The sequence below is a fragment of the Mchenga conophoros genome, linkage group LG14 (genome assembly GCF_057382185.1).
Source record: "Mchenga conophoros isolate Kocher_MC1m ecotype Shallow Benthic linkage group LG14, M_conophoros_male_GT1.1, whole genome shotgun sequence".
NCBI classification, from domain to species: Eukaryota; Metazoa; Chordata; class Actinopteri; order Cichliformes; family Cichlidae; genus Mchenga; species Mchenga conophoros.
This window is the reverse complement of record NC_140539.1, coordinates 29865115-29886805: the sequence shown is the minus strand read 5'-3', so window position 1 is coordinate 29886805 and position 21691 is coordinate 29865115. Positions and strand designations below refer to the sequence as shown.

At 38.7% G+C, this 21691-nt stretch overlaps 1 protein-coding gene, 1 long non-coding RNA gene and 1 pseudogene across 5 annotated transcripts; 2 read left to right on the top strand and 1 right to left on the bottom strand.

Moving 5' to 3' along the window:
* Positions 1–11835: 11835 nt before the first annotated feature.
* Positions 11836–13031, top strand: LOC146560052 (odorant receptor 131-2 pseudogene; annotated as a pseudogene).
* A 2365-nt stretch (positions 13032–15396) lies between these two features.
* LOC146560051 (diablo IAP-binding mitochondrial protein-like) lies at positions 15397–17815 on the bottom strand. 4 transcript variants are annotated; one of them, XM_085243874.1, is made up of 6 exons: positions 17495–17815; positions 17185–17302; positions 16902–17027; positions 16403–16513; positions 16101–16197; positions 15397–15951 (listed from the first exon to the last, which is right to left on the bottom strand). In XM_085243874.1, the coding sequence occupies exons 1-6, from the start codon at positions 17629–17631 to the stop codon at positions 15746–15748; spliced, it is 795 nt and encodes a 264-aa protein (XP_085100000.1). In that variant the 5' UTR covers positions 17632–17815; the 3' UTR covers positions 15397–15745. The 4 variants fall into 4 exon arrangements, with proteins under 4 accessions (XP_085100000.1, XP_085100002.1, XP_085100003.1 ...); XM_085243876.1 differs by having other exon boundaries at positions 17185–17299; XM_085243877.1 differs by lacking the exon at positions 16902–17027.
* A 3222-nt stretch (positions 17816–21037) lies between these two features.
* LOC146560050 (uncharacterized) lies at positions 21038–21666 on the top strand. Its single transcript, XR_014888301.1, has 3 exons — positions 21038–21102; positions 21224–21306; positions 21421–21666. It is a non-coding gene; the product is annotated as an uncharacterized LOC146560050 (long non-coding RNA).
* Positions 21667–21691: the final 25 nt, after the last annotated feature.

The following is a 21691-nucleotide window of genomic DNA, read 5'->3' as shown; positions in this document are numbered from 1 at the left end:
CGGTGAACAATGATGAATGTTGGAATAATATTATTTTGAAAAACATCTTCAGTACTGATCATAATCCGTTGATAACAATCATGACAACAAAAATATTAACGATATTTAACAGTAAATAAATTGTTATTATCATTAATAATAAGAATGATTTCTTTTTTATTGTATTTTTGTGAACAGTATTTACAGAAGCTCACTTGTTGAGGGAAGGTTTTTTTGTTGTTGTTGTTGTTGTTTTTAAAACTGACCTAGTTCCTAGAGCTGTTTTGCAAAGAAGAATGGGCAAGAATTTCAGTCTCTAGATGTGCAAAGCTGGTAGAGACATATCCTAAAAGACTGGCAGCTGTAATTGCAGCAAAAGGTGGTTCTACAAAGTATTGACTCAGGGGGCCGAATAATTACGCACACCCCACTGTTAAGATATTTATTTGTAAAAAATGTTTGGAATCATGTATGATTTTCGTTCCACTTCTCACGTGTACACCACTTTGTATTGGCCTTTCACGTGGGATTCCAATAAAATTGATTCATGTTTGTGGCTGTAATGTGACAAAATGTGGAAAAGTTCAAGGGGGCCGAATACTTTTGCAAGCCATTGTAGGTGGAATTAAGACACAGTCCTTGCTCTGTCCTTATTGTGCGTCCCTTTGCCCAACTTGACAGACAGCTAACGGTTTCAATGAACATTGGAGGCGGAAGTAAGTTTAAGGCTTTTTACTTCGTCAGTAGTTCAATGATTGACATCCTTTTCTTTCCGTAAAACTAAAAACAAACGCAAAGTAAATGTTACAAGATGTCTTTTCCTTTTAACTCACACTTCTAGGATATGAACTGTACTGTTATATAGTATGTGTAATCAACAGCGACTCAGTATTGATCACAATACAACTTAGTGAGTTTAGCTTCCTCAAAGATAAACATAACAGATGAAATAACTGGTTTCTAAACAAATCTCTGTAATAGAAATGCACCAAATAAACTTGTAAACATGTTGTACATTAATACAGTAATAAAACGTTTTAAAGAGCAACAACATATTCTGCAGGTTAACAAGCGACCAGCTTCCTGTTTCCTCTACCCACAGGAACACAGAAAAACCCCACCAAAATATAAGCTGGTGACTATTCCCAGTATGACCAGCAGAGGGTGCTGAAGAGAAAGAACCTATGCATGTCATAATAGTCCTGTTGCTGAGGTTGTGGTCATCCTGTAATCTCTCAAGGACTATCTCCAACGCTTCAGTGACTGGATCGCAAATGAAGAGTGATGTAACATCATGCAAGTCCATTGTTTCACCTGCCTCCATAATGTCATCTCTCACCTTCTCAGCAAGGTCCAAGGTGTTCTGGATCTGGTGTTCAGAGCTGTCTACCAACAGGTTGAAGATTGAGGCCAGAAACTTTGAGATGCTATAGGTGACCAAGTTATCATACAGACAATTGCTCTTAAAGGAACACCCTATTTGTGTAAACCATTCAGTTTAGGTGTAGATTCGCCTGGGTATAGCCTGTGGTATGAGGTCTGGTCAATAGCATTGTCTTGTTCTAACTAATTGTACTAACTGACCTCCCAGCCCATTTTTCATTCAGTGGGCTGGTTTCAGTTATTGTGCAAATGTACTGTTTATAAGGTTGGGGGAACCTGCAGCCAGCTGAGACTGACGAAGTCACTTCGATGAGTGATGAAACATTTCTTCCATTGAAAACACTACTTTCAGATGAACAGAAACAACCTTCTGGGATAGTCTGTACAGACTTTTCCACATCTATAGTATTTTGGTGCATCCTATAATAGAAAGCATGCATGCTTTTTTGTTTTGTTTTTTTTTAGCTTTCAGCATTTCAGGGTTAAGATCTAGAGTTATACTGGGCTATTGCAGCAAATTTGCTGGAATGTCATGGCATGTGGCATGCTTCATGTTACATATTATCACAATAAAACTGAACAATTTAAAAAATTAATTAGTATCTGAAACAGAGAAGACAATTTTCTTTTACTAATTTACAGTGCTGTGCATGCAGTAAATACCTTAAAAGAGGCAATAGGTTTTGATTATTATTTGTTACAGACATATGAGGGTAGGAATATACAAATGTAAAATAACAGGATATGCTTGTTCTCTTTGGCAATAACTATGACAGTTAAATTCTGAACACGCAAAAACTTTTTCAGAACTTTCAGAACTAGACTTCAGTGTAGAGTCTCTTGAGTTCTCCATCTATCATTGATGTGGAGCCATCAAGGGGAATGGCTGCTAAGGGAAGGTGATGACACCATCTCACAACTTCAGTTTCATATGACCTTTAAATTAATGTTCCACTGTCATCTCTCAGAAAACCAGAACAGGAAACCTGAAAAGAATAAGTCTTACATTTACACTCCGATGCCCTCTTAGAAGTGCTCTCTATGGCAGGTAACAACACACTAATTTGTGTGTTGTTGATTAATAAAGTTTCATCTAATCTAATCTAATCTAATCTATTCATATACATTCATTCATTGTTGAATGGCGCCCAACACCACTGTGTCGTCAGCAAACTTCACAATGCTGTTGGAGCGATGGGCGGCTACACAGTCTGAAGTGTAGAGCAGCGGTCCCCAACCTTTTTTGCGTCACAGACCGGTTTATGCCTTTAAGGTGTCGCGGATAAATACAACGAAATAAAACTAGTACCGGTACCGAAAAAAAGAAAATTTATTCATAACACACGTGAAAAGAACCAGGAAAACCGAGTAAACGATAAAAACGATAACAAAATAACGCTGAAAACCGATAAAAACCCTGAAAACCATACACTTTTTACACCTGAGCCTCAACTCTCGCGGCCCGGTACCAAACGACTCACGGACCGGTACTGGTCCGAGGCCCGGGGGTTGGGGACCGTTGGTGTAGAGGGAGTAGAGCAGTGGCAAGAGGACACATCCAGAGGCGGAGCCAGACATTTGAAACACCCGGGGCTTAGCCCTAAAGCAGGGGTGTCAAACTCAAATACACAGTGGGCTAAAATTCAAAACTGGAAAAAAGTCGCAGGCTAACGTTAATATTTATTGAAATATATTTATTGAAATATATTTATTCCTCCAGATGGTAAATGGTAAATGGCCTGCATTTGTATAGCGCTTTTCTAGTCCATAGGACCCCAAAGCGCTTTACACTACATTCAGTCATTCACCCATTCACACACACATTCACACACTGGCGATAGCAAGCTACATTGTAGCCACAGCTGCCCTGGGGCACACTGACAGAGGCGAGGCTGCCGGACACAGGCGCCACCGGGCCCTCTGACCACCACCAGTAGGCAAACACGGGGTTAGTATCTTACATACACACTGGTCTTGCTTATAAAACTCATAATGAGCATCCAACAGTAAAGTGTTAAAATTATGGCCTTTACCCGGGATTGAAATGTCAAACACATTAAAACGAAAAGTAAATATTCCAGCAGACATTTTGCAACATCCTCAATTTTTGATGAGCTTTAAAAACACAACAGTCCTGAAGTTATATTTGCAAGTTTCAAGAAAATAAAATATCCCAAGACATACGTGACAGGTAAAATCCTGGCTGAAAAAAACATTTCAGTGTGTTTTGGTTATCTTAATTACTCTAGAACAGGGGTGTCAAACTCAAATACACAGTGGACCAAAATTCAAAACTGGAACAAAGTCGCGGGCTAACGTTAATATTTATTGGGGAAAAAAAAATCTTCCTCCAGATATAAGAATGAATCTTTTCTTATGGACTCAAACAAGTTTTGCTGAAAAACTGAATATGGAACAAGCAAAGCTTAATACTAAACAATATATATATTAGCTGTATAATACCAGTAGGCCAGCTCTAATAGTAATTTGGTATGGCTTCGCGGGCCAAATGTAATTAGGCTGCGGGCCAAATTTGACCCGCAGGCCAGAGTTTGACACCTATGCCCTAAAGGGTAGTATGTATGTGGGATTTTTTTTGGGGGGGGGGGGGTTAGAAATGACTGAAAGATTAATTGGCTCCGTTTTGAGTTTTGTTCAAAAAAGAATGACTTCATATAGAGAAAAATATATATCACATGTGCAGGACACCTTAAACTGGTTTTTTAATTAAGCAGCAAGGCAGAACAAAATCGGGGCTTTATCAAGACATGAGGACTAAACCCCAATTCAACCAGACCCAAGACTGATCCGGAATGAAAACAGGACTACAACAGTTCAAAATCAGGACTACTTGGTATTTAACCAAGACAGAACCAGAATCAGAACTAGATGATAGTAGCACTAAAAATCATCATAGGCCTGCACTACACTTATTTTTTTAATTCTACCAAAGTCCACTATTTAGATTGAGAAAAGTTCATATAATTATTTAGCCTTGTTGTGCAAACAAGCCTGCATAACTTAATAAATATCGAATTTGAAAAATAGCAAACCTAAAAAGAAACACTAGGTACTAGATACATGAGTACCTATGATACGGTGATACTTTTGCTAAACAACCATTTGACTAACATGTGTGTCTCACCTGCTCTTGTTCCATCTCTGTTCTGTCCTCATTCTCCATCTCCCTCTCTGTTCCTCTCTCTCCCTCTCTGTGCTGACAATCATCAAATATACAGTTGAAATCACATATTTATGTACTCTTCAGATCAAAACACAAACACTTTTTTAATTGTAACATCAAATCAGACTAAATGCTTATTTTTTTAGATTGCTAAATATAAAAAACATATTTGTTAACTTTAAGAGTAAAGAGAGAAACTATCTGTATTTCTTAATTGCAAATGGTATCAAATTGTATTCAAACTTGAGCCACACTTATGGAGCTCCACAGTTCTTTTTCTGGTGTTTTGGTTGACATCTCTTGATTTTCCCATGTCACAGAAACAGACTCTGTGTTTTGCCTTATATGCATCCACAGCTGTGCCACCAATTTACTCACATGGACTCTACTAACCTATCAGAAGCTTCTTCAGCTCAGAATGGAATCGTCTGGAGTTTTCTTATTAATTAACAATAAACTTAGTGTATATGTACTCCTAAATTTGATCAAAGTGATAAAAAATAGACAGCTCTGTCTCTCTTTATTCTGACATTTAACTAATTCGAAAGATATTTCAATATTTATCTAAAACAAAAGTTCACTTTTAGTCTACTTTAAACAGACCTCACAAAAGGCTGATGTGGCTGGATCAGTAGTCTGATTTAAGTACGATACCTTTGGCCAGGGATTAATCTGGTGCATCGCTTCACTGCAGTCTTACGTATTTTCCCCACACCTGAATAAAAAATACTGATATATACAAATAACAGCTTCAGCTGATGCAGCCTGACCCAATCCTAGATGTTCAGCACACAGAGACACAGAGGTACCGTTTAAAGTTTAGTGATAACCTGAGTCACTGATCATTTGCAGTATTACAGAGTCTGGCAGTCTTTGCATGATGTCCACGTCACTGTAAGTTTCTAGCTGACTCTCAGGTGTGACAGGTGTGCCAGCAGTAAAGAGTAATAATAGCCTGCATCCTGAGGTTTGTCATGCAGGATTAAAGGAGCCAGGCTTTGTTCACACAGCTAGGATTGTATTTTACACTGACCCTGGGTCAGTATAAGTATCATACAGTTTAAACGAAGCACTGAAACTTGCACATATTTATTACAGATGCACTGAAGCTAATCGAGATATTTGCTGTCAATCTGTGGCTGCGATTAAACACTTTACTGGAAACTTTATTAACTAGTAACTTCATCAGTCATGACAGAAGCTAATATTTCTGTGCTAACATCGTTTAACCAGCAACAGCTTTACTCCAATATAGGCTAACGTTTACACCGTAACTTTAAGCTAGCACCATAAAGACGGTAAAACACGTAATAATATCTACAAATGCATCTTAAAGCTGTTATATTAGCACTCTGTGTATTACTAACATAACCACATTAACATTACTGACACTCGCTGACTTTTAATAGTCATTCTATAAATGCTGTCCGTTTAAATGGTCTTACCTGTAAACACTGTATATCCACCGGATTGCAGCCAGAGTGGATTCTGGAGTCTTCCACGCTCCTGTTAGTGATCCTCCATCTGGATGGATGAGAACAACCTTCTGAACAATCTAGCAGGAGATGGCCCATATCTATGGGACTGATTTGTGCTAATAACGCCCATTGTATGGACTGATAACAGCCGAAGCGGGTGAATAAAGTCACCCAGTAGCTAGCTGTGCCATTACCCAGCATACATCACTCCCTCCGTAAATGCAATAAACCATACATAAGTATCGTTCTACCTGTTTTTCAGGTAGTTGTTTACATTATATAATTTATTGTGTTCTGTATACGTCACTACAATGTGATTTGGAAAATGTCTAAATATACCGACAAAAGGCACTTCCGCGGCAATCTCTTCAATCGGAGGACCCTTCACGTCAATTCCCGACGCGAGAGGGGTACCCTGCGCGTCCATAAGTGCAGCAGAGGGAGCCTGACCATGCGTCACACGTTTGACGAGTTGGGAGTGAGAACGTGTTGGTTCTGTTGATCTTATGTGCTGCACAATAATGTTTAATATTTAGTATTTACTGTCATATTCCCATATATCATTGTGATGTTGTTTATTCTATTACTCTTGTTCTCTTCTGCTTGTTTTCTTTTTTCTTTCTCAGCAGGTGACCCAGGTGATTGATATATGCATTTTTTTTTCTTTTTTTCTTCTTTTTTTTCTTTTTCTGCTCATTCTGTTGGTTTTTGGTTTTTGCCCTTCTCCCCCGTCCCTCTTCTCAGCTGTTTCTCTTTCCCTCTTTCTTTCTCCCCTTCTTTCCCCCAGTCAAGTCTGTCCCATGTTCAGTAAGTGAAAATAAAATAAACAATAAAAGGTGAATCAAATGGACCATTATGGCAAGGCTGGGATGGTCAATTTGGTAAAGTAAATCCGTTGGGCATCTTTCTTTGCCTTTAGACAACAATTCTGATGGCAAAAGAGCCAAACGGGACAGGCAAAAAAAAAAGAAAAAAAAAAAAAAAGAAAAAAAAAAAAGAAAGAGCAGTTTCTCAACAGCTCAATTACTTCTTAACACAGAATAACTACTATGATACCTTGCAGTCAGGTTTTAGACAGAACCACAGCACTGAAACTGCTCTGACCAAAGTGTTTAATGACATATGTCTGAATACAGACAGTGGAAAAATGTCAGTCTTAGTTTTACTGGATCTCAGTGCAGCATTTGATACAGTTGACCACAACATATTACTCAAAGGACTGGAGAACTGGGCAGGTCTTTCAGGAACTGTACAAAACTGGTTCAAAACATACTTAGAAAACAGGAAATACTTTGTATCAATAGGTAACTTCACATCTGAGCAGACAAGTATCACATGTGGGGTTCCCCAAGGTTCCATCTTGGGACCTCTTCTGTTTAACATTTACATGCTCCCACTGGCACAGATTATAAAGAACAACAAAATAAACTATCATAGCTATGCAGATGACACACAAATAAATATCACAATGTCACCGGGAGACCAAGGCCCTGTACAGGTTCTTGGTAAATGCATTGAGGAAATTAGTGACTGGTTTGCCACAATTTTCTCCAGCTAAACAAAAACAAAACTGAAGTAATAGTCTTTGGAGCCAAAGAAAAACAAGTAGAGGTCACCAGAGAACTTCAATCTATACACCTAAAAACCACCAACCAGGCACGAAATTTGGGTGTAGTGATGGACGCAGACTTAAACTTACAAAACACGTTAAGAAAATAACAGCTGCAATCCAGGGGGATACTAGGATACCCACCCCAGCCTGCTGCCTCTCACCAGCGGCAACTCCAGACTAAGACAGAGTCTAGCCCCTCTCCGGGAAACTGGTTCTAGAACCCAAGCCATGTACTGAGGTGAACCCGACTATATCTAACTGGTACCTCTCAACCTCACCACTAACTCAGGCACCTTCCCCACCAGACTCTTTCCCCACCAAAGAGGTGACATTCCATGTCCTAATTGCCAGTCTTGGTAGGCCCGCCAGGGCCTCTGCTCCTGGCCGCTTCCCGGCACACAGTGCACCCGACCCCTATGGTGCCTCCTGTGGGTGGTGGGCCTGAAGGAGGATGGCCGAATCTGCCTTTTTCAGGCTTTGCCCAGCCGGTTCCCATGGACTAAGGACTGGCCACCAGACGCTCACTCTTGGCACCCTTCCCAGGCAGGGTGAACGGTTTCCTTGGTGTTGTGCTCATAGGGGTCTTCTGAATCAATCAATCAATCAATCAATCTTTATTTATAAAGCACTTTTCATACAAAAAATGTAGCACAAAGTGCTTTACATAGTTAAAAGCAGCCCACCCCACCCTCCAACTCACTCCCCACACTCTCATTAACATAAATGATGTGAATACACACATATCTCCCCCCCCCCACCCCCCCACCCCACCCACACACACACACACACACACACACACACGCGCACACTTAAAGAGTAAAAATTGGGCTGGGTTCACATGAGCCAAGTGAGGAAACACTATAACAGGGAGCCGTCTGCACCGAGAGCCGGTCACAGACCGCAGCCTCCAGGCTGGGCACACAGCAGGAGGGAGGCAAAGGAGCCCCCCAGCCAGGCTGAGAGGACCCCCGGAGACCCAGCAGCCACGGTCGATCACAGCCCCGGTGCAGAGAGCCCCCTCCGAGGAAACACTGGAGATATGCCACAATAGGCTATATACAGGGTAAAATGATAAAATAAATAAGAACGGGATACAATATAAATATAAATAGAGTAAGAAGATTAAAAAATGGATAAGAATAAAATCAATAAATATTAGGTAAAGCCTAAATTAATAATAAAATAACAGGATAGAATAAATAAGCATAAAATAAATAAACGCTAAGTAAAAGCTAAATTAAAAAGGTGAGTCTTGAGCCTATTCTTAAAAACATGTACGTTCTCTGCGGCCCTGAGCTCCTCCAGCAGGCTGTTCCACAGACGAGGACCATACCACTGAAAAGCTGCCTCTCCGTGAGTATGTGCCTGACTTTAGGGACAATCAAAAAGCCAGTACCAGAGGACCTCAGGGTCCGCGAGGGTTCATATGGTAAAAGCAGATCTGAGAGATAAGAAGGCCCAAGACCATTAAGACATTTAAAAACCAATAAAAGAACTTTAAAATCGATCCTGAAACACACGGGGAGCCAATGCAGCGATTCTAAAACCGGTGTAATGTGGGTCCGCCCTCTGGTCTTCGTCAGCACACGAGCTGCCGAGTTTTGCAAAAGTTGTAAAGTTGAAATATTCTTCTTAGGAAGACCAGAGAGCAGGGCATTACAGTAATCAATGCGACTGGTAATAAAAGCATGCATCAGCATCTCCGTGTTGGCCCGAGAGAGAATAGGGCGGACTCTGGCTATATTCTTTAGATGATAAAATCCAATTTTGGTTACATGTTTAATATGTGGGATAAAGCCAAGCTCAGAGTCAAAAATAACACCCAGGTTTTTCACTTGTAGCGAAGGACATAGTGAAAATGCCTCTAATTTAGACAAGAGTTTCTCTCTCTGAGCCTCAGGACCGACGATTAAAACTTCAGTTTTGTCCTGGTTAAGCTGTAAAAAGTTTTCTGCCATCCAAGATCTTATATCTAAAATACAGTTAAAAAGGGCATCCATTGGTCTGGTGTCATCAGGAGACACGGAGATGTACAGCTGCGTGTCATGAGCGTAACTGTGGAAGTTCACTCCATGCCTCCTGATGACACCGCCGAGAGGGAGCATATACAAATTAAAAAGTACAGGGCCTAAAACCGACCCTTGAGGCACACCACATGTCATTTTATGGATCTTAGAGGAGCATGTATCCATACTCACCATAAAAGTTCTGTCAGAGAGATAGGAAGTGAACCAGTTGTGTACAGCACCAGAGAGGCCTACCATGTGTTTCAGTCTGTTTAAAAGAATAGCGTGGTCTACTGTATCAAAGGCTGCGCTTAGATCCAGTAGCACCAGGACTGAGAGCTTTTGGGAGTCCCAGTTACATCTAAGATCATTTAAAACCTTTAGGAGAGCAGTCTCTGTGCTGTGGTTCACCCTAAATCCAGACTGGAATATCTCCAGGATCTGTCTATCATTTAGAAAATCATTAATCTGAGTAAAAACAAGTTTTTCTAAGATTTTACTTAAAAATAGTAAGTTGGATACAGGTCTGTAGTTATTAAAATCATTACAATCCAAATTGCTCTTCTTCAGAAGGGGCCTCACCACCGCCGTTTTAAAGGCAGCAGGGAAGACACCCAACTGAAGAGAGCAATTCATCATGTATAAAAGCTCAGCCTCAAAAAATCCATAAAGTGTTTTAAAGAGTGAAGAAGGGATTGGATCTAAAAGACATGTGGTGGGTCTCACTGTGGAGAAAACTTTCTGAAGGTTCTCAGCATTAACCAGGACAAAGCTGTCCAGTGTCTCCTCAGGTACAATCGAGCCCTCAGATACAAACATATCGCGATTAGATAAAATATCAAGATCTGATGGCGCTTACTTTTCCCCTGAAGTGGTTTGCAAACTGCTCACAGAGTGAGTCTGTGGGGGTTCTTTGGGAGCTGTTAAAATCAGGGTTAAATAAATGATCTATGGTGGAAAAGAGGACCTTGGGATTATTTTTGTTATCACTGATTATTTTGGCGAAGTATGAATTTCTTGAATTCCTTAATGTATTATTGTACATTTTAAGTTGCTCGCAAAATATTTGATGGTTGATAGTATTTTTATTTTTCCTCCACCTCCTTTCTGCTGCCCTGCAATTTCTTTTGAGTTTTTTGACTTCTTCGTTTCTCCAGGGTGATACGTGTTTTACGTTAATCTTTTTGGTGGTGAGTGGAGCAACGGAGTCAAGGCTTTTCTTCAGTTTGCTGTTGAAATGATTAAAAATCAAATCGCAGGGTGCAGATAAAATCACAGGGGGGCATTCGTCTAAAACCCTGGTAAAATTTGCAGCCACTTCAGAGGTTAGATAGCGCCTCCTCACAGTTCGCACCGAGGTCTCCCGCTGAATAAAACCGGTGATGTTAAAAAACACACAGTAGTGGTCAGAGACAGCCAAGTCAACAACAGAGGATGATCAGTTTGACATGGGAGACCCTACCAGGGGGCAGAAGTCCCCAGACAACATAACCCCTGGGATCCCCTGGGACACACAAACCCCGCCACCATGATAAGGGTATTTCAGACAAACATGTAAGAGAATAGTGTATTTATTGGATATGTTCCAAGGTGTCTGAGTCCTATTCCCTACGTATTGGCAATTTATTAAAAAAACAACAACAAATCATTTACGCTGCCCAGTGTGCAATAAATACCTTAAAGGCAATAAGTAGGGAAGAAAATAATTTTTCCTATTGACTTGTTTGAATATTGCACAAAATAGGCCTACTGCTTGTCACAGTCACGTCACTGTAGGGCATAATAAGACATACCTTAAAAAAATAATGGGATGTAGTCTTGCTTCTGGCAATAACCATGCCAATTGATTAACTTGTCAACAAGCAACGAAGTTTTCAAAACTTTAATTAGTTGTAGACTCTCCTGACTGAGTGCTCCATCTATCAACAGTGTACAGCTATCAAGGGGAATGATCTCTTAGGAAAGATGATGACACCATATGACAACTTCAGTTTCATATAACCTTTAAAATAATGTTCCACTGTCATCTATAAGAGAACTGCAGCGGTCAGAAGAGGAAATTTGTGTTTGGAAAAGGACGAAAGGTTTCTCCACTAGACTGATTTTTTGGTTTCAGTCTTTAGAGTAAATCTTACATTTATAATGACAATGATTGACTCTTAGAAGTTATTTAAATACTCGTGTTTGTTCTCAATGGCAGGTAACAGCTCACTAATTTGTGCTTTCTTGCACCAACTATTGACAGTCCGGGTCATGATTGTGCACACCCTGGTCATAATCTTTCTTTGTATCAACATGTTGCTCATTGTGACCTTTGTAAAAAAGGAATGTTTTCACACATCTGCTCGCTACATTTTATTTTTTGTCACTTTACTGTCAGACAGCTTTTTGTTACTCATGACCGATATCCTGCTTATTTTAACCAGATGTTCAGTGCAAGTTTGGTTGTGTATATTTATCTGTCTTTTTGTGCTTGTGTATTCTATTGTCACACCAGTTACTCTGACAGCAATGACTCTGGAGCGCTATGTGGCCATTTGTATGCCCCTTCGTCATGGACAGCTGTGCTCCACACGCAGCACTATGTACTGTATCCTGATTATTCATGGCCTCAGCTCTGGGCCATGCATTGTTATCATTTCCATGTTCTTTGCTACTGCTTCACTTAGCTTCTACAATCAATACACTATTTGCTCTGTTGAAATGTTTATGCTTTATAGATGGCAGGATCATGCTCGCTCAGCTGTAAGTCAGTTTTATTTCATGACTATGGGCATCACTATTGTTTTTTCATATGTTCAAATAATGAAAGTGGCCAAAGCTGCATCAGGAGAGAGTAAGAAGTCAACACAAAAAGGAGTGAGAACAGTGATCCTTCATGCTTTCCAGCTGTTTCTCTGTCTTGTTCAGCTGTGGAGTCCATTCATAGAAACAGCTGTCCTTCAGATTGACGTCAACTTGTTTAGAGATTTCAGATATTTTAACTATGTATTTTTTAGTATTGTTCCAAGGTGTCTGAGTCCTCTCATCTATGGCCTCAGGGATGAAACTTTCTTTCTTTCTTTGAAAAATCTCATGCCTACTTCATCCTGTTCAAAAAAACATGTGATTTGACAAAGTACATCACTACTATTAATAATGGTAACATCCATATTTAATCAAAACATTCATTAATTTGGACAATATCGACAAGCATGTAATGATTAACTTCATATATTTTAACAGGTACAATTTACACTGAGGTTTAAAAAAAAATGTAAATAATAAGAGTTAGTTCATCTCATTTGACAGAATTTACTGTAGAATATCTACACAATATGTGGAACAATAAACAAAATAATAAGTATGTGTGGTGTTTTCCACTTATCAAGTCTAACATAAGAGGCTAAATAAGAATAAATGTCTTTTTGAACAAATTAATTTCTCTAATGTCTTTAGGCATAGACATATTTAATCAGCAAGATCAAACACTTCATGATTATTTATCACAATATAAATAAAACTAAATGGAATTTTCCAGGATCTAATATGTTCATTATTAAAACACCTGAATCATGTCATCGCAATTTGGCATTATGTGATAGGGCACCAAATGTGGATGCACAACCGATATCATAACAATTATAAATTGTAACAAATACACATTTTCTTTTACTACTGTTATGTAGATGTCATAAAACAATGGAACACACAATAATTTTGTTATATTATTAAAGCAAAACACGTGTTATATTTCACTTATGGATTAGATAGAATGGTGTCTGTCAAGAAGTCATTCTTAAGGAAGAAAAACAGCAAGAAAAGGCTGAAGTATGCCAAATTACATAAGAATGGGACTGAAAGTTAATAGTAACAAGCTGTAACGATTTATCCAACTTAGAAAGTTCTTGGTTCAACTCATCATTAATACACTTGGCTTCATTAAAGGTTGTATCAAACCTCAAGTAAACAAATGAAATAAATGCTTGTTGGTGAGTTTGTGTTACTTTTCCTAAAAGTAATGCAGCAAGCGAAGTTGAAAACCAGCTCAAAGAGACTTTAAAGACACCACAATGATTTTACTGTAGACACATGAACAGGTAGAAATGGAGATTGCAAGCCTGACTGCTCATTACTGCCTTTGTTACCTGTTAGCAATCAGGCTCTGGCTGCTGGGCAGTGGTGTCCATACACTCAGCTTTAATATCATTTACGTCTTGCATATTTCCAGAACTCTATATCCATAATCACATACTGTGTATACTACTGTTTATAATATTATCTTACTTATTTTGTATTTGTTTGTATTTATTTGTATTTTTGTATTTTTCTTCTGTACCTGAGCTGAGGTAAAGCATAAATTTTCCCGCCATAAGATCAATAAAGTCTTATCTTATCTTATCACTTGGGGTTCTTGGCTAGCTTTGCGTTAGCATGCCATCTTGCAGATGTTTGCAAAGAGCTGAAGTTCTGTTAGCAGTATCATCAAAATCAGTATAACTTTGTTGCATGCTACAACCAAAACTGCAGACAACATTGGTTTAGTACGGAGCCCCGCAGGGGACATGGGAGAAAAAAAAATTAAGACGGACTTTTGGGAGATCTCGCAAAACAAACTCGGGATCTCGCAAAAGTTTTGCGAGATCTCGCAAAAGTTGAATTCCAACAATGGCGGCAGCTACTTAGTTTTAATATTACTCTTTCTGGGTCACAAAATACACTTTTAAGATATTTTGAGGCGTGAATGTAGTTGTGTAAACGTCAGATACCTGCTCAGTTTACAAGACATCACATATTTGCAAAAGTGCTCCGACGTTTTTGGAGATCTGACACCCACTAGCTCGAAGCTAACGGCTCCCATCAACACTGTGCAAAACGAGGGATTTAGGAAAATGATCAACACCCTAGACAAACGCTACACAGTGCCGTCCCGCAACTATTTTTCTATTGTTGCACTACCTGCTCTATACATGCAGTGTCGAGCAACGGTGGAGACGGAATTTCAAGCAGTACAACATTTTGCGGCAACAACAAAACGTGAGACATTTGTTGTTTTTATGTTTATTTATTGTTTTTATGTTCAGTCTCAACTGTTACGAAGTTGATGTGCAGTTAATAAGTGCAATAAATATTTATACTGGAAAAGAAAATCGTGAGAGAATCGTGATCTCAATTCTAAGCCAAAAAATTGTGATTCTCATTTTATGCAAAATCGTGCAGCCCTACTATATGACTACATTAGAGCACTTTACTTGTTGTTCCTGGAGTATTTAAAAGTAAAATTGGAGGCAGAACCTTCAGTTTTAGGCCCCTTTTATGTGGAACCAGCTTCCAATTTGAATTCGGGGGACACACACTATCTCTACTTTTAAGATTAGGCTCAAAACCTTTCTTTTTTCTAAAGCATATATTTTGGGCTGGATCAGGTGATCCCCATCCACCCTTAGTTATGCTGCAAGAGGCATAGGCTGCTGGGGGATTCCCATGATGCATTGAGTAGTCCTTTTCAGTCACCTTTCTCATTCACCATTTGTTAATAGAAGTCTCGGCATTGAATCATTAATTACTATTAATCTCTGGCTCCCTTCCACAAAGGGAGTATTTCGTCCCACTGTCGTGATAGTTATAATAGGGGATAATAGGGTATATGATTGTTGGGTTTTTGTCTGTATGTTCTGTTGTAGGGCCTACCTTACAATATAAAGAGCCTTGATGTTGTTGTGATTAGGCACTCTATAAATAAAATTGAATTGAAATTAAATCTTTAAAAACAAGGAGGAGGACACAGTCATTTTATTTAAAAAAAATCTTTGTTACAGCAAAACATATATTGTAATCCACTGATGGATAAGAATCACTGGAACAAAATATTAGTGATTCCATCGTTTTCCTACATTTACTAACCCTAATAAATAGTCTTAAATAAAAATATATGCAAGTGGTTTATTGTTAATTTTATTTTCAAAATTAGCCTTTTGTGCTTTGTTCTTCTGTGAAAGTAAACATGTAAATATCTCACAGCAGGAAAGCTATTACAGCAAAAAGAGTAGAAAAAGTTGAGCTCATATTACTTTGAAATCAATAGCACTTGCACATTGTTTTCCTGTTTTCCCATATGTCTGTGTTAGTCCTCTCGTAGATAAGCCTCATGCACCTCAGGCCCATCACTATCCTCAAGGAAGGCAGCATATTCTGCCATCCTCTGGATCTCTTCTACTTTTGTCTCAGCCAGCTTCTTATCTGCCTCTGCAGAAAGTTTCTGTGCTTCTTCCACCTGCGACTGGGCCACCTGGATGTTTGTCCTCATTGAGATGGATGCCTGGTGAGCTCCTGGAAACACAGATTCATTTTGTCAGATTTCTAAGTAAAAATATAGGTGTATGCAACTATTCTCAGAACTTTATAAAGTAACAGCACATGTTTCAAATTTGATTGTAATGACTTCATTCATCCATAATTCAGGAAAATATTCTTCTCACCTGAAGTGCACGCTGCCTCAGCTGCCATTTTACACAGGCTGATGGCATTGATCCAAGCTGATTCATAACGTTTGCATTCGACTAGTCTTTCACTAGCCTGTTAAGACAGAGAGAAGTGACAAACTCAATAATTTTGTGGTGTAAAAGCTAATTTCCAAAATATAAACTCAACACAAAAGTACATTAAACATTTGTTTTAACCTCTTAAGCCCCAACGCCCGCTGATACGGGGGCAAAAGGCAGGCGATCAGGTAGGCTTGGGGCTTAAGAGGTTAAGAACAAAGAGGACAACACACACCAACCTCTGCACGCCAGCCATTGATCGCTTGCTGGAGTGAATCCTCCTCTGCTGGGGTAATTTTTCCCAGTGAGGCCAAATATTGTCTTTGAAAAGCAATGCGTGAGTGCACAGCCTGTGAGTAAACAGAGGGAACAAAAGCAGTCAGTTACAGTACACAGCAACATTTGAATTACAAACTCAGAAGAGTTTGTAGGACACTGAAAAGTATTTCGGGCTACTTGTGTAAATTCAAATCAGACATACAAGACTTTATTTTAGATTTTTTGCAAATTTTATCCATTGTCTCTCAGTTTTTGTAAATTGGTCCAAGTAAATTAAATTCCAAAGTTTATTGTCACCATATTTAATATTAGGCTGAAAACTGCTGCAGTATATTACTGAATAGATGTGTCCAGATGTTTTTGTCCTCTCATATTTGTGTTGAATTTAAAAGAAGCTTTTTTAAATCTTTTGGGATATGAAATTTTACAAACCATGTCTTACACACTGTAAAAAGCTACCTTTGAATAGTCTGCAAGGGCATCAAAGTAAGCCAAGGTGGTCTGGGAGAGGAAAGTACATGAGCTGTCTGTAATCACTGAGGCAGCTCTTCTGATCAGAGAGTCATGTGAGAGGTTTTCCACTTGCTGCAAACAAATCAGTGTTTTTTAGTCTTTTCTTTAATTTCTCCATATGTATATTATCTATAAGAAGAAGAAATTTTCCTGAAGAGTCAACATTAGTGCTAGTTGTAGGTGACTGTACTAATTCATACTTCTATGATATTTTTGGAGACTCACCCACCTGTGTAAAACGGACAGTGCAAAACCCACGGGCAACGCTTAAAGATGCTATGCTCATGTGTGAAGGCTTTATCGGTTCCCCAAACTTCTGGTTTCCAGGTATCCTGCTCTCAGAGCTGCTGTAGAAACAGTGCAGAACGTTAGGAGTAGGACCAGCAAACAAATTAATGATATTTCATTTTGAAATGCTGTGAGTTATTGTCCTATGATCTGATTTGGACCAACTTGTGGTAAATATCAATTAGTACCAAAGATCAAAGTCCGGCTTTAACTTTGCAAAGCATTTTGTTGAATATTTATTCTTAACTTACCCGAGGAAACGAATGCAGGCTGCTCCTCTCCTCAGCACGCTCTTGCTGGTCCGCAGCACTGAAATATCTATCTGATTCCGCACAAGTCCTGTAGCGGCACGGCTCGCACACACTGAACACTGACGAACAGCTTGCATTTTGCAGATTAATTTGATCTGCTGCACTTACAGAGTCTATTTATCTAATCTGTAAAATAAGTTCCTGGCTGGAGGTTTTTCTGTTCAGTTTAAACCTTGCACTTTTCTCACTGTTGCCTTTCCTTAGTAAAAGTCTTACTTGCTGCTAGAGAGGTTTGAATCTGCTCTGTGAATAAAAACTATCATGTCTTGTCAGTATTTATAGTGACTCAGCACCACTCAATTACGCAAAAGGCATTGATCTGTTGACTGTCCCTGCAAATGTGCGTATTTGGTGTTATCTCTAAAACCCTGTAGATACGTGCAGGTTAGAGACCATTTGTGCTGGTTGTGGACTTTCTATCTTTTACTATGTCTATCACTGCTTAGGGTTTATATGTATGGCTAGATGTAGTTAATGGCAAAAAGTTTACCAACTTTCATTACATTTTAATTTGAAAAAAAAAAAGCAAAACAACTATTTTTACTCATACAATTTCCCACACCTGAAAAGGGGCTTTTATTTCATAATGTACAATTAGGGTTAGGGCAGAGCAGAAGATTGATAAAGCACAAGGGCCAAACTCTGTTTTTCATTTTTCATTATCATTTTTTGTAATGTTGCATAACTACAACGAAAGTCAGTAGCCACTACCTAGAACAACAAACTACTGGGAGTTGCATTGTGGGTAATATAGGTGTTTTGAACAGGCTTATTGAAGCTAGTAACTTCAAATGAAACCACCCCAGGTTAACACAAGAGCCAAAGATTGGAAGTAGGGCTGTTGTGCATGCTCACATTGGTGAGGAAATGAGACAGGAGAGACCAAGGATTGAGTGAAAATAATTAGGGAATTACAGGTAAAGCAAGACAAAGGTAGCAAGAAAAAAACAAAAGATGCATAAGGGAAAGTTTCCAAAATAGAAGGAAGTGACTGTAAGTTGTGTACCACATCTGGTCATGGCACACTATACTCCTTGAAGAGGTAGATTTGTCACAATTCGGGTAGACTGTGGTGCATATGTAGTGCATTTGCTGTCTGTGCCTAACGTCAGCATTTCTTCATCAACTACCACTGTGAAAATCACTATGTTGTGTGTAATTTATGGTACTGCAAATCTATCACTTTGCATACAGATTTCCATACAGACTCATAGGGAGAGGGGTTTTCACTAACTGCATGTCACTGAGTGTAAATGGCCTATACATCAGTCGAACGGTTGACAAATGGACTGAAATAGGGAAGAGAGCAATATTGAAGTTCACTAAGAATGTGAAAAGTATGCAAAAACATCAACGATTAAAAAAATACAGAACATAACTGAAACAGATATTTGGTTTATTTCTGCTGCACTATTTTCAGACACTTTCTCGCCTCCCCCCCCCCTTTTGGATCAAGTTAATCTTGTATGAACAATATGACATAAGTGCAGCACTGAGTCCATTGTTTTGTACAAGTCATCTAAACTGTGTTCAAAACAAACAATGTTAAAATAGAAAGTTTTAATTACTAATGCAAATCTTAAGATATCAAATATGCCAAGATGAATTTTGGCAGGTAGTTTTTCAAAATGATGCACAAAACATTACAAATGTTTTCTTTTCCAAAATAAACTTTTTGTGTTGGAATCCAAAAAGAGACTACAGTTGTTTATGGTGGAGAAAGAGGGCCTCAGTTGGGAAATGAGGAACTGCTGATGTCATAAGCTTCGGTTTTAATTTTTTTTTTCTTTGTAAGAACTGCATTAAATAAGCTGATATGATCAGATAATAAATTGACTTCAACAGGTTTAAAACTACTTTGAGGAAAATGACTGGAGAAACTATATACTTAGGTGTTGAATCTCAGGAAAACTTTACAACATGATGAGCACATTGGATGGTCATACAATTGGGCCAACACTGTAGCAAAATAATGCATCATTTCTTCGTCAAATCTGCATTACACACATACTTCACCTTCTCTGCGTTTCTCTCTGTGTGCCATTTAATGTTCCACTAAAACTCAACTGGCCAAAAGTCTGGCAATTGCCCTTTGTCTGATGCAATGAAAGTTATTTGCTGAGCTGGGTTCAAAAAACAGAAAGTTTGTTTTGGACAGAACTGTGGCCCAGTCCTCTGGGGTCCTCATTACTGACGCAGAACTTACGTAAACAGCTGACAAACCCCCATGAGCTGCTCTCTATAGAGTCAACTGGTTTGCCAAACAAAAGAAAACTTCGGGTTGCTCAATGGGACTCGAGAGCTTTGTGTTAATAATCAGCGAGTCTGTTAATTACTAAGCGGGGGACTTGGGACATGCCCTCTAACGGCCCTCTGGAGATTCAACACTCAATGAAGAAAAACCTCTTAATAGATTTCATCACCTTTTTTTAAAAAACAATACTGTTGTTGCACCTGCAGCTCTATGCTCTGATTACCAACTTGAGTGATGTTGTGCAAGAATGTTAAACATTGTCACAAAAAGATAATGCACTATGTCAAAGATACCACAGGTTTTGTGCCAGTAGGGTGTTTGCCATTTTTACAAGACCAGGACAAAAATCTAAGCAGCATATACTAGTACAGACCTGAAAATCACAGTTGGAGGATAAACAAAAATTAAATGGTGCATTGTGTTCAAAACATTCAGGCCATTCCTGCTGGAGTTCTGATATACAGAGGTCCACATATTTGTCCTCCTATCTGGCAAAAACATTACTTCTCATATGATACCAGCAATTATCATCGTTAAAACCTTACTGAACACTTAATCACATGTCTGAACATAATCCTGGACTTCATCAAGAGTCTGATGGTCTGTTTAAGTAGCTTTGAGCCATTGACAGTTTTGGACAATCCACTACAAACTAAGATAGTATGACCAGGTAGAGTAAACTTAGATTCTGGTAAAAACCCAAAGCCAAATCTTAGCTAGATGTCTAAATTCTTTACCAGTGATACTGCATTTAGAGCTGCCAGACCAAATGTGAGCAATAGTGTGCCATCTAGCCCACCAACCATTTTCCATTTTCCACTTTGTTAAAAATACTGACTGAAGGGGTTCAAACTCTAAAACATTTTATTTTATTGATAATCAAGCAAATTATTTTTAACTTGCAGCTAACTATACATTTTATCAAATGTTTTTTTAAATATAAAAAAACATCTTAAAGCATTAGATTCTTGTACTACATTTTCTTGCATTTTCTCTAACAATTATGTCCAACATATAACCAGAACTGGCCCACCAAATGTCCAATCTGTCATAGTGGATGGTTTACAAAATGTGGAAATTTTAAGAACAAAGTGGTGTGCATTTTGGACCTACATCTGCATTTTCATCAGTATCAGCATTTGTGGCTTTTCTACTGTGTTCGAGCCTTTTTCCGTGCCCTCAAAGTACAGCTTTTGGTACACATGAACCTTCATTGCATAAGAGGCTTCCAACATGGAGCCAAGTTCAGCAAACTTTTAAGCCTGTGGGATGGAAAAACACTGAGCTTAGGAAGGTAATTACTGTTCTGGTTTATGATCATTTAGGTGTTTTTTAATTCTTGGCTGTTGGTTTAAATATTTTATATATCTTGATTATGAAGGTTAACATATACATTAAATTCTTTGACCCTACAGTCTTTTCTAGGGATGGGTACCAGTATGCACCGGATAGTACCTGTTGCCTGTGTCCTTGTCTTTTGGGAAAATACTTTACACAAGTAATGGCTCAAAGAGGATTCCTTTTTTTTTTTTTTTTACTGTGCTGCAATTGTTTACTGGATTGTTTGTGCCATTAATTAGTGTCAACTAATTTTTATTCAATCTCCGCACAGGATATGCTTGTGAAGATGGAATATGGGGGAGAGCAGAAGTGTGTTGAAGTTCCACAAAGGGATGAATGAAGGACATGCATATTGTATTGAAGAAATAAGTGATGAGAATGCTGTTATTTGCATTTACCATGTCAGACCTTTTGATAAACAAAATTCTAATGAAGTGAGAACATGTATACTGTTACATCTTTCAGAAAATGTTTTGAAATTGTGGTGCACAGTTCAGAATAAATGTTTTTCAAAAACCATTGCATCTTTTTAGTAAATGTTT